A 13,660-nucleotide genomic window follows, 5' to 3' on the forward strand; every position below is an offset into this window, starting at 1 on the left:
TAGATTCTCCCTGGGTTCTAAATTAATTCATCAGAGAGTAGCAGACCTGAGCTGATAAAAATTTTCTCAGTGTATATTTTTACTGAGCTAAGACTTTAAAGTGCATCAAAAGGGACAAGTTAAAAAGTTCTATATCTTTTTTTTTACATTGGCCCTGGACCGGTCAATGTCATTTTATAAAGACAGCAGGGTTGGGGTGCCTGGGTAGCTAAATTGGCTAAGCATCCGACTCTTGATTTTGGTTCAGATCATGATCTGAGGGTCATGATGGGCTCTGTGCTGGGTGTGGAGCCTGCTTAAGATTCTCTCTCCCTCTCCTTCTGCCCCTCCCCCTTAAAAATAAAAAATAAATAAAAAAAGACAGCAGAGTTTAAGGAGGTATACTAGCATAAACCTAATGACTGTGGGTTCTGAAATCTGACTACCTGGAAAATTACCCAGCTCCACTGATTTCTGCGTATAAGACTATGAGCATGTGAGGCCACAGTGTCCTTATCTGCAAAAGGGGGATATTTGTTATCCTGTATGATTTTCTTTTGGTGAAGATTTAATAAGACATTAAATATTGGTATTAATATAACAATACCAATATTAATACCAATATATTATAAATCATTAATATAAATACAGCTCTGCACCAATATATATTTATTTTTCCCCATAAAATTCTATGTCCTACAGAAGTAGTAATTACTATTCCAACTTTGGATTTTTACTTTTTTAAAGATTTTTTTATTTTTAAGTAATCTCTACACCCAACATGGGGCTCAAACTCGTAACCCTGAGATCAAGAGTCACGTGCTCCACTGACTGAACCAGCCAGGTACCCTCCTCCACCAACTTTGGATTTTATCCTTCATAATTAATTTCAAGCCATTTGAGAACCCTAAGAATCTGCTATGGCAAAGATGAACATCCTTACTAAAGCAAGACATATGTGATCATTTGTATAATTCCTAATAGAGGCCTGAGTGAGCTGGACAATATTCAGGGCATTTCTCAGGACATGGACCAATATAAGCTTTCCCTGCAGGACCTCCAGAGCACAACATTTGCATCCTCCTCTGCTTGGGAGCCTCAGGGGAAAGAAACTCAGGAGTTGTATTGGAACATATGAATTTTCCTCTCCCTATATTTTTCATTTTTAAAAGGATGCAACCACCTGGGTGGCTCAGTGGGCTAAGCATCTGCCTTTGGCTCAGATCATGATCCTAGGGTGCTGGGATTAAGCCCTGTATCAGGTTCCCAGCTCAGCTGGGGGTCTGCTTCCCTCTGTCCCTCTGCCCCCCCACCCTGTTCATACTCTCTCTCAAATAAATAAGTAAATAAAATCTTAGAAAAAAATAAAAGAATGCAACCATAAGCTGTTTTCCTCTTATTTACTTAACAAGTGTTCTCTTTTGTTTTCATTTCTTGAAAACAGCAGGGGAAAAAAACCCACCTAATTAAGATTAAGATGTTCTCCATTGAGATGCTAATCAGCTAAATAAAAAGAATCTCTTACCACCTGCACAACCATTTATACTGTTTTTTGTATATTGATTTCACATTATTTCATAGACAAATTCTGTTTAGAAGAATCTCTGTTTATTTGTTCATAAAACCATTTGGTCTGTCATATTTATGGCAAATATCTTAATACTATTTAGGTGTTTTTTTCCCCTATTCTATTTCCAGGAAATAAAAACAAAAAACAGTATTTTTCAAAAATGAGAAGAGACCACAATTTCTTCGCTTTTTAGTGTTGTAAAGTTTTTGAACCATAGAAATTTAATTTTTCCACATAATCAAATAGCTGTTTGTTCATTGTGCTTCCTCCCACTCCCTAGTTAGGAATTCTTTCTATAACCTATGACCACACAGACACTCATCTATATTGTCTACATTTTTATGTTTTTCTGTATTTAATTATTATTACATCAAATGGTGTGATGAGACTTTATCTTTTTTCAAATACTTAAAGAAATGTCCTAGTATGATTTTGTGAGTAATCATCTTTTCTTCCAGTGACTTGAGATGTGATATTTTTCACATACTAAATTCTTATCTCAGTACCTATTCTAGGACTTTCTATTTGATTACACTGTCATGTCCAACCATTTTGTCAATATCATATTGTTTTAATTATTTTAGCTTTATTAGTTTTAAAATCTATTACACCAAAGTCATCCTCATTACTCCTACATTTTAAATTTTTTTAATTTAAATTATTTTTTAATTTTTTAACTTTTATTAAAGGTTTTATTCATTTATTCATGTGACACACACAGAGAGAGACAGAGAGGCAGAGACAGAGAGGCAGAGACACAGGCAGAAGGAGAAGCAGGCTCCATGCAGCGAGCCCGATGCAGGACTAGAGCCCGGATCTCCCCATCACGCCCTGGGCTGAAGGCAGCGCTAAACCGCTGAGCCCCCCGCCCGCCCCCTCCCACCCCCCCCCCACCCCCGGCCCTGGGCTGTCCAAATTTTTTTATTTTTAAAGATTTATTTTTTTGAGAGAGAAAGAGAGAGCAGTGTGAGGGGGTGGGGGGAGAGGGAGAGACAGAATCCTCAAGCAAATTCTCCCACTGAGCAAAGAGCATTGACACAGGGTGCAATCCTATGACCCTGGGATCATGACGTGAGCTGAAATCGAAATCAAGACTCCGGCCCCTTCACTGACTGAGCCACCCAGGCACCCCATCACCCTCCTTTTTTAATAAAGATTTTCTTGGTAAGCCTCACTTCGATAAACTTTGCCAAAATCCAAATGCAAGTCCTATCAGGAGTTTGAATTTGGATTCAGAATATACATTAATATGAGAATAACCAATGTATTCATAACAGTCTTCCCATCTTTTTGTATTAAAAAAAAATTTTTCATCCTATCTTTCATAATATTCTACTTTCCTTCACATAGGGTCCACCTATTTCTTTTCCGTGAAGATTTCCTTTTTTATTTTTTCCCTTAGAGAACTGACTCTGGGATTTATTTATCAACTTTATAACTTTTGTTTTCCAAAGCATCACTTAGATTTTAATTTTTATCATTTTCTCTCTTTTGCTTTATGTTTTATAGTCTTTTCTTCCAACTTCTTGCACTGAATATTCTCTTGACCTATTTCCTTATTAAATAATAAAATCACCTAAGGTTTTACTCTGAGTATAGCTTCAACTGCACATAAATTTTAAAAAGCACACTTCTAATTTTAAATTTTCTTCTAACTAGTCTATATAATGGTAGTTTTGCTTTTCTTTCTTTTTTTTTTTTTTTAGTTTTGCTTTTCTATCTTTAGATTGGGAGATTACATTCTATCTTTACTTGGGAGATTACATTCTTATTTCCAAATGTCTGGACAGTTTTAATTAAGTCTTTGGTTATTAGCTTCTATTTCTTTATATTCTGGAAAAGACATTTATATAGTTTCTTTTTTTAAGATTTTATTTATTCATGAGAGACACACAGAGAGAGGCAGAGACATAGGCAGAGGGAGAAGCAGGCTCCCTACAGGGAGCCCAATGAGAGACTCAATCCCTGGACCCCAGGATCATGACCTGAGCCAAAGGCAGATGCTTAACCACTGAGCCACCCAGGTACCTCTATATAGTTTCTTATTTGGGGAATTTATTGAATTTTTTTTTGATAGAGTGGTATGTGGTCAATAAGATTAGATTATCAAATGCATCATTGAAATTCTCCATACCCCTATTTATTTTTTTTATCTTTATGTGGCTAAAGCTAAGAGGTATGTATTAAAGTCTCCAAATGAGAATTTTCTGTCAACTCTTTCTCCTTGATAGTTCTTTCTCTTAGGACTTAATTATACACTTTTCTCTGTATCACAGATAAAGGGCTCATTGGTCTGTGGCATTTAGGACTGTCATTTCCTACCAGCACATTGTTTAAGCCACACCTTGCCCTGTGATGAACCCCAGGGCTGACAGGACACTTTCACATCCAACATCTCACTTGGTCTTCACAGTAACCCATTAGACAAGACAATTACTGTCATCATCACTGTTTTACAAAAAATGAAAACTGAAAGTTAATGACTTCCCCAAAGTCATAACCCACAAACTTATCTTAAAACTTGTAGTTTGGTGCTTTTGTCATCATCCCACTCTGCTTAATCCTAGATCAGTCTCCTTAGCTGGACCACAAATTCTGGAAGCCTGGACCAATCCATGCCTGTTTCCTCCACAGCACTGATGCATCAGCCGTCTTCAGGCTACATTGACTGCCTGCCCACCCACTGCTTGTCTGCTGTCCCCTCTGCCATTTGCCTTCCCTGTTTATTCTATGAGGGGGTATGGAGTCTTGGGTCCGAAAAAGGTAAAACTAACAGGACATAGAAAGATTTACCGATGTGCAGCGAACAACTGTGATTGAAAGAGGGTCTTCAGCTTCCCTGAAAAAAACAAAACAAAACAAAAACAGAATAAAGATAACATTTCATCACTTTGGATGATGTGTGTGTGTGTGGGGTGGGTCAAGGTCAAAAAGACCAGCAGAATTACAAAGCAGCCTCTTTTGCTTCAGCTTCTTTGGCTCAGCAACATTGAGAAAGACATTGAGGAAAGCAGTGTTCTGCAGAGGAGCTGACACTGTCCTAGAGTGCCCCTCCCACCTTGAGAGAATCTTCAGATCCCCGCCTCTACCATCTAATCTATACCTCCAGCCACTTAAGTCACTTAGATTTAATTTAGTCTTTATGATGGGGAACTCATGCAGTTGGCATGACCACTAGCTAGGTTAATGTCCAAAAAAAAATTCTTTAAGAGAAAACTCAGTAATAACACAGATAACTTACGTTGCTGTTTCAGACAACTGAGGCTAAACATTTCACTAAATTGAATACATGAATATAGATAACATTTATCAGGTAAAAACCAACCAGTTTGTGTATCAAAATACTAGATATTTCTGTCTTGTTATTATCTTTTAGATTCCCAAAGTGATAAAAATCAAACAGATGTCTGCCAAACTTCCATTTTGTATTAGAGAACAGAACTGAAAAATCAATCTATATTTCCTTTTTCTTTGCCCTTGCTACATTGAGAAGCTGTCTGCAAATAATTTCATTTGACTTCTTGCAATATGAACATTTAGACCAATTGCTGCTGGTGTGTTGCTTCCTCAAATGGAAAAAAAAAATCAACTTGTGGTTTCTAAGTGTCTGGGGATTGCCTCTTTTCCATTTTGTATAAAAACAGGCCTTTCCTAAGATAATCTACAACAAACCAAGCTCCAAATGCTCTCAAAAGGACATTTAGGTCCCACAATATCTGGAGGGATTAGAAAGGGTTTGTTGCACCATGTTTTGCTTGGATTTAGCCCTTTATAGGTGGCAATGGCACCGGGAACTAAGCTAAAAAATAAAAAACAAAAAAACGGCCCTCTCACATGCAGTGTAGGATAGAGACCACAGCACATGGCACACATCAAGTAGCATCCCAGCTAAGAAGTCCTCAATGGCTTGACCTTCCAGACGGAGACTAACACCTGAATTTGCTGTGTGGGCATGCGACACCCTTCACCATGTGGGCCTCACTTCCCAGAACGTCACGTCTAGTCATCTGGTGCTTCAGGCAAGCTGAGCCCTCAGCATCTCCCGTACCCCACCTGGTAATTCCCGCTTAGCACTTCTTCACCTGGATTGTCTACCTTTGTGCACCAAATTTGTCCCAGCACTAAAAGTACAGTTGAAGTGCTTCTGGACTCCTCTGTTTTGTCAAACCCAACTGCCTCACAAGTTGGAGGAATCTGTAGCATTTATAGCCCTTTTTGTCTGCTCCTCTTAATGCATGGTCTGCCCTCAACCTCACAGGGGTGTGCATAGGTCACTTCTGCTCAACCAGCCTGAAGGTGTGTGGAGAATGCAGTCCCTCTGCCCCACAGAGCTTCTTGCCCATTGAAGGTGCTCAGTAAGCAGGTTGGGTTCAGTGTTACCCAAACACCCAAATTCCAGTGTACTGCTTTTAAGTTGAGAATAATTTTTGCATATTAGAGTTTGATCTAGCCTGTCAGAAATACTAGTATCACTGAAAACCTAAAATTAATTTGCTGGCATTGATTATCTTTGAGAAAATCACACAATAATCAGGAAAGCAAACATCATGATTTCCACCCCCATTACTTCATTTCGTAGAAATGAAATAACCAAGTCCCATCCCAGCTGTCCCACCCACTCAACTTATTCTCCAGCAATCCAGAAGCAATACTGGGCTTGGTTGAAAGGATTCTGTTCTCCACACGTTGATGGAGTCTCTGTAAATCTTAAACTGGGTGTATGTATCTCCCTGCAGTGAGACTGTGTACCTCCTGAGGGCGAAGACTGCCTCCTCCTGCATTTTCATTTTGTCATACTCTTTGTTAGTTACATATTATTCAGTGTGTACTGTCCATGAGATGCTCTCAGAAATGAAAACCAACCCCAAATCACTTACAAAAAAGGAATAATAAGCATCTTCAAGTTGGTTTTCCTGTAACTCTAAGTTCTCATTTCTCTTTATTTATATAAAAGTCATCAAAACAGTGTTGAGTGACCAATTTGGAAGACAAAGTCTGTTAGGTTAGAGTGAGTCTGTTAGCCCTCTTCACACCTACCTGCCTATCCATTGACATTCCTGTCTTAAAACCAGGGTCAGTAACTGTTGGTGCTAACTCTCTTGGCTCATTCAACTGAGCACTCACTGTGTGCCAGCTCCTAGGAAGATCATAGTCTAGACAGAAAATGAGGTGCTTACACAGGTCACAATGCCACCAGGGAGAAGTTGGCTGCTGCCATATCAATGAAACTACATATCTGCCCAGCAGGCTGTGTATGCAAGGGCATTTAAGAAGAGCTATCAGAAGAGTTGAAGAAAGAGCTAACAGATTCAGCATCAATTTAGTCCAATCTTTGGCATATGTTACAACAATCCTAGAAATCCTTACCAGGTAAAGCCCCTGTATTATTCATAACTACAACCCCTGCAGTACCCAGTCCGGTGTCTAGCATAGCAGGGGGTTGAGAAATATAGCACCCTAGTGCCTCTTCATCCCTTCTCTAGGTAGATGAAAGAGAGCACACAGTGACCAAGATGGAATTCTCAAATTCCACGTTAAAGGAGCCTGGACCCTACCTACTAAAACCACAGGAGATCAATTATGTCATTCCTGTCACCCGTCTTTGCTCTGTGATAATCTGTGTGACTCTTCAGATAATGGAAGCAATTTAGTACCTCAGTATATTGACTGCTCGTTCACAGGAAAGGCTTTCCGCAGGCTCGTCGTTCATTTGGAGGATCTGATCACCAGGAAAAAGCTTGCCGTGAGCAGAGCCTCCTGTTGGACAGAGAAGAAGTAATTGGTCTTCAGGCCAGGAGGACCCAGACCTCATGGGTCACAGCAGCATAACTGAATGGCAGGTTGATTCAGTCCCCAGGGCACTAGCTCACCCCCCTCTTCACTCCCCTGGCCAGCCTGGGGCTCCCGTGGATCTATTTCCTGTTTACAAAACATGGATAATGTACCTACCATCCATCACCTTCAGAGGATATTAGGAGACTGTCCTAGGGAAGAAAATTAGTGGAAATCCCCTGAATCAAAAGACCTGGCCAGTGAATCTACTACATTCATCTCTAAAGAACTGTGTGTGTGTGTGTGTGTGTGTGTGTGTGTGTGTGTGTGTAAATTGAAATTAGTAGATTTTAACTAGTTCCAGATCTAACATCAATACATAGCTGATGTATGAAAACAAACAGTAGACATTTCCAGCCTGCTCTTCTTCACCCTGATAGAGCCTGTATTTTACAAAGACTCAAGTGAAAACAAATCAATAATTTCTATTACTCTCTGGCCAGAAACTTTCCCCAGCGTGGAGCATGTAGGGTTTCAGAGAGGAGGGCAAGCTGACCCAAATACTGTCATTGCCCTGAGACTGGCCAGGGAGCCATGGGTGGGCAAAAGCCAGGTTGAGGCCAGAAGGAGCCTGGGGTTCAGATCGGCAAGTGCACTTGGGGCTTCCTCCCTCTCTGCACCAAAGGAAGGTACAAAGCTCTAGACAGAATTAGGTCAGAATTAGATATGCCCTATCTAACCTCCTGGGATGGCATTTTCAAAATTATATTCTAGGACAGAGAGATGGGAAGAGATCCAGGGCTGTTTCTCCCCACCCTGAGAAGCCAAAATCCTTTCTTGTCTCCCAGTCAGCCCCTACCTGCTGTGACGGCCACCACTGTGAGGGGAAGGCTCTCAGAAATGTGAAATCCATAGTCCTGGAGGAGGGCATCTTTGTCTATTTTTACTGTGTGTTTCACAGGGGTGATGGTCTGGATTGGGATCCCTGCAGGCCCATCAGCTGCAGCAACTTTAGCCCTGGAAGAGAAGGAGTAATATAAAAAAGAGACAGAGGAGATTCTAGGTAATGGTCACAAACCAGGACAGCCCTAGGCATCCTGGTGGAGAAAGATGCAGAGCAGAGCACAGCTCAACTCTCCTCTTGACAGAGATAAGGCACAAATACCAGTAGATCAAAACATCCAGTAGAATGTAGCACCATGCTCGAAAACAGAAGTATTGAAGTGCTATGGGCACTCAGAGAAGGGGGAGAGCAGTTCTAAGTTTGTGGGGTAGGGATAAGGAATCAAAGAAAACATTTGCTGCCTGGAAGAGGGGGCATTTGAGCTGCATCTTGAGAGATATCGAGGGCATATCTATACATCCCAGATCCAGGCATACAGAAGATATTCACCAGCCACTACTGAGTGGATGGATGCATGGATGCAGGGATGCATGGGTGCATGGATGAACAGCCAGCCATCAGGCAGGAGGCAGTGCTTCAGCAGAGGTACAGAAGAGGAAAAACAGGGACCATAAATAGGAACGAGGAATGTTCAGTTTGGATGCATAATGCTAATTCCATAGATGGATTGTTTCTTTGGTGATTTTTTTTCTTTTTTTGCTTTAAAATGAATTTCACTTCCATTTCAACTTGGTAACTGTAAGGATTCCAATATGAAATCCCAGATAGTGAAGGTTCTCTCTATAATGATCTTTAAAAACATACATGTTCCCTATAAATCTAAAAGCAGGTAGGTTGAAAGTTGTATTTTCTCTCTCTCAAAACTACAATGCAAGTCATGAGCTATTTTCTCATTTGTCTGTAGCAAATGATTTTTTCCTCCTACAAGTCAGTGGTCCTTTCTGAGAAAGGTCAAATGGGGATGGGATGCGGTGTTTATTGTCATAATAAATAACAGACTGTGGAGGAATAACAGCACCCCCGGGGCTCTGCATTTAAGCCCTATCATTTATTCTCATCCATTTAACAAATACTGTCAGGAACTCTGCCTAATGCAACAGGACCTCACTTATCTGAAAATCACCTGTCATTGATAATGACCTCCAATTTCAACAAGAATTGGGAAAGATAAAAAACTGCTCCATAGAGTCCAAATGCATGTGACAAACTCAAGTACAAAACCTCATGTACATTATCCATCAAGGAGTTCCTCACACCTCAGCTTAGAGCTGATTTAGGCTATTTGAACAGATGATGATCTGACTCCCCAGCTCAGAAGCAAAGAGGATTTCATCTAAGCAAGCACATGCGTCATACTAAGAAGCATCAGCAAATAGACCTCATGAGAGGAAAGACACAGAAAACTGAAAATGTGTAGTGAAAAAAGCCCATAGCCATTACTGATTAAAAAAACAACACAAAACTTTAAAGCTATAGGGCCTTTCCAAATAATATCCTATACCAAGTGTTAAAAATCACATTTACACTCTTTTAAAAAAAACAACAGGAAAGATACTCTAGACACTACTTCTATTGAATATAGAGAAAATGCACGTAATAGTTATCAGAGAAGGAAAAACAGTAAGACATAATAAACACAGGAAATGGAAAAGTACCACTTGTTTTTAAATAAATGATGATATTACAACTAGAAAATGATCAACAAAGAGGCCTGCTGGTGCTAAAAAAGTAAGGTTAGTGGAGTTGCAGTATACAAACACAAAACACAGCCTCAAAAAGCACTCGGTAACTCACTGAAACAGATTAGTTGAATGTGTATTAGGTGCTAGGCATTCTTTTTTCTTTTTAAGAATTTATTTATTATTTAAAAGATTTTATTTATTTACTTGAGAGAGAGAGAGAGCGCACACAAGCAGGAGGAAGCAGCAGGCAGAGGGAGAGGGAGAAACAGATTCTCCACTGAGCAGAGAAACTGATACAGGGCTTGATCCTAGGACTCTGGGATCATGACCTGAGGTGAAGGCAGATGCTCAACTGACTAAGCCACTCAGGCACCCCTAAGATTTTATTTTTAAGTAATCTCTACACCCAATATAGAGCTTGAACCCACAATCCCAAGATCAAGAGTTGCATGCTCCACTGACTGAGCCAGCCAGACACACCTAGGTCTAAGTATTCTTAATAAGATGATGCACTCACTCTTTCTCTCAAAAATAAATAAATAAATATTTAAAAGGAGGTGCCTAGGTGTCACAGTCAGTTGAATGTCTGACTCTTGGTTTCAACTCAGGGTGTTGTGAGATCCAGCCCTGCACTGGGCTCCACACTCAGTGCAGAGTCTGCTTGAGATTCTTTCCCCCTCTTCCTCTGCCCTCTTCTACTCATGTGTGAGCTCTCTCTCTCTCAAATAAATAAGTAAATAAATCTTAATGAATTGATGCAATAAAGGAATAACAAATAATTGGGCTAAAGTTATGTTGGATTCCTGATTGGGAAAGACCAAATCTTAAAAAATAAAAATATTGAGTTCTAAGCAAAAATATAGATTTAATACGTCAGTCAAAAATTCTTCCAGAATTAAAAAAGAAACTTGATAAATTGAAGACAGCAATAGTAGCAGTAACAATGAGAATAATCATAAATAACATTTATTAAGCAATAACTATGTACTAGGGAGTGGCCCAACTTATTTTCATAGTTCATTCACTTAACCCTCCTAACAAACTTGTGAGGGAGATACAATGATCATCCCTATTTTATAGATAAGGATACTGAATCTTCCTTCAAGGGACTTTTGCTTAAAATCATGCAGCTGGAAATGGGCCCCTTTCTTCAAAGTTTCTGTGGCACAGCTTCTCAGACAGTGCTGGCCAAGTGGAATTTAATGCAAGCCACATATGTAAATGTGAGTTTTCTAATAGCCACATGAGAAAAGGAAAAAGAAACAGGTGAAATTAACTTTTACAATATATTTTTAAATTTAATTTACAATATATTTTTATTTAATTCAATATATCCAAAATGCTATCATTTCATCATGTAGCCAATTAAAAAATTGGTATTTTCCACTCTTTTTTATATTAAGTCCTCAAAATCCAGTGTGATCTAAATCATATTTAGAGAACATTCAGTTTGGACACTATATTTGCACCAGAAATACTCAGGCTTTATAAAATTTACAGCTTAAAAGTAAATTTTCATGCCCGAGTTATTCCAAACATACTTAAAATTTTCCAATAACTGAATTACCAGCCGTTGAATTTAAATTAATACATTTATATAAAATGAAATATTCAGTCCCTTAGTAACATATAAATAAATTCATATAAATGTTAAAACTTAGATAACAGGATAGGGGCACCTTGATGGCTCAGTCGGTTAAGCATCTGACTTTGGCTCAGGTTGAGATTTCAGGGTCCTGGGATCAAGTTCCGCATTGGGGGGGGCGGTTTCCCACTCAGCAGGAGTCTGCTTGTTTCTCTCTCTCTCAAGGAAAAAAGTAAGCCATAAAAGCTTATAATTTCTCCCTCATACACACAAAAATTAACTCCTGATGGATCATAGACTTCAATGTAAGAGCTAACATTATACTACTCTTAAGAGAAAATAAGGAGTAAATCTTTGTGACCTTGGTATGATACCAAAAGCACAAGTAGTAACAAAAACACAGATACATTGAACTTCATCAAAATTAAAAATTCTTATGCTTCAAAGGACACAATTAAGGGGCACTTGGGTGACTCAGTCAGTTTGAGCATCCAATTCTTGATTTTGGCTTAGCTCATGATCTTGGGATGCTGAAATCCAGTCCCATATCCAGCTCAGAGCTCAGGGCTGAGTCTGCTTGTGAATCTCTCTCTCCCTTTGTCTCTGCCCTTCCCCTGGCTCATGCTCTCTTTGTCTCTCTCTATCAACTCAATCAATCAATCAATATTATTTTTTAAAGATTTTATTTATTCATGAAAGGCAGAGAGAGAGAGAGAGAGAGAGAGAGAGAGAGGCAGAGACACAGGCAGAGGGAGAAGCAGGCTCCCTGCAGGAAGCCCGATGTGGGACTCGATCCCAGGACTCCAGGATCATGCCCTGGGCCAAAGGCAGGTGCTAAACCGCTCAGCCACCCAGGGATCCCTAAATCTTTAAAAAAGGGATACAATTAAGGAATTGAAAACCCCACAGAATGGGAAAAAAAACATTTGTAAATCATGTATCTGATAACTGGAGCTAGAATATAAAGAATTCTTATAAAAGAAAAATACCTCAATTAAAAAGTGGGCAAACATTTATGTGGACATTTCTACAATGAAGATATACCAACAACCAGTAAGTACATGAGAAGATGCTCAACATCATTAGCCATTATGAAAATGCAAATCAAAACCACAATGAGATACCACTTTATACCTACTGGGATGACCATAATCAGAAAGATAGGTCAAGCATTGACAACTATGTGGAGAAAAAGCAACCTTGATACCATCTGGCAGTTCCTCAAAAGACTAAATGCTGAATACCATATGACCCAGCAATGCCATTTCTACATATATCCCTAAGAGAAATGAAAACATATGTCCACATAAACTCACACACAAATGTTCATAGCAACAATATTCATAATAGCCCCAAAGTGGAAACAGCTCAGATGTACATCAACTGATGAAATGACAAAGAAAATATTTCACTGCAGAATATTATTCGGCAACGAAAAGGAATGAAATATGGGGCAGCCCCGGTGGCTCAGTGGTTTAGTGCCGCCTTCAGCCCAGGGTGTGATCCTGGAGACCCAGGATCAAGTCCCACATCAGGTGCCCTGCATGGAGCCTGCATCTCCCTCTGCCTGTGTCTCTGCTTCTCTCTCCTCTCTGTGTATTCTCATGAATAAATAAAAAAAAGGAATGAAATATGAATGCATGGCTATAATATGGATGCACTTGGAACACATTCTGCTAAGTGAAAAAAGCCAGCCACAAAAAAACACATACTATGTGACTCCACTTATGGGATATGTTCAGAAGAGGCAAATCTATAGATACAAAGTAGTGGTTGCCTAGGGATGAAAGCAAGAGAATTCTGGAAAGAAATGGGGAATGACTGCCAATAGGTATGGAGTTTTTTTAGGGTGAAAAAAATCTTCCAAAATGGATCGTGAGTACACTAAAAACCAATGAATTATATGCTTTAAGTAAGTGAGTTGTATGGTATGTAAATTGTATCTCAGTAAAACTGTTGAAAATAAGGTAAATCAGTTTAGTTTTTAAAAAGATTTTATTTATTTGAGAGAGAGAAAGTAAGACCATGAGCAGGGGGAGAGGCAGAGGCAGAGGGAGAGAGACAAGTAGACTCCTTGTTGAGCTTGGAGCCTGACACAGGGCATGATCCCAGGACCCCAACATCATGACCTGAGCCAAAGTCCAATGCTTAACCGACTTATCCATCCA

The 13,660-nt window shown here is 39.5% G+C and overlaps 1 protein-coding gene across 4 annotated transcripts in view; it reads right to left on the reverse strand.

Annotated features, from left to right (window-relative positions):
* The window catches only part of FRMPD1 (FERM and PDZ domain containing 1), a 143,308-nt gene that overhangs the window by 27,371 nt on the left and 102,277 nt on the right, over window positions 1–13,660 (reverse strand). For all 4 annotated transcript variants that reach the window (XM_055302276.1, XM_055302278.1, XM_055302275.1 and 1 more), the window contains 3 exons: window positions 8,181–8,338; window positions 7,204–7,306; window positions 4,343–4,388 (listed from right to left, as the gene is read on the reverse strand). In XM_055302276.1, the coding sequence (XP_055158251.1) occupies window positions 4,343–4,388; window positions 7,204–7,306; window positions 8,181–8,338 (307 nt within the window). The remainder of the gene's footprint in view (window positions 1–4,342; window positions 4,389–7,203; window positions 7,307–8,180; window positions 8,339–13,660) is intronic.

This window comes from Nyctereutes procyonoides, unplaced genomic scaffold (genome assembly GCF_905146905.1).
Source record: "Nyctereutes procyonoides isolate TBG_1078 unplaced genomic scaffold, NYPRO_anot_genome, whole genome shotgun sequence".
NCBI classification, from domain to species: Eukaryota; Metazoa; Chordata; class Mammalia; order Carnivora; family Canidae; genus Nyctereutes; species Nyctereutes procyonoides.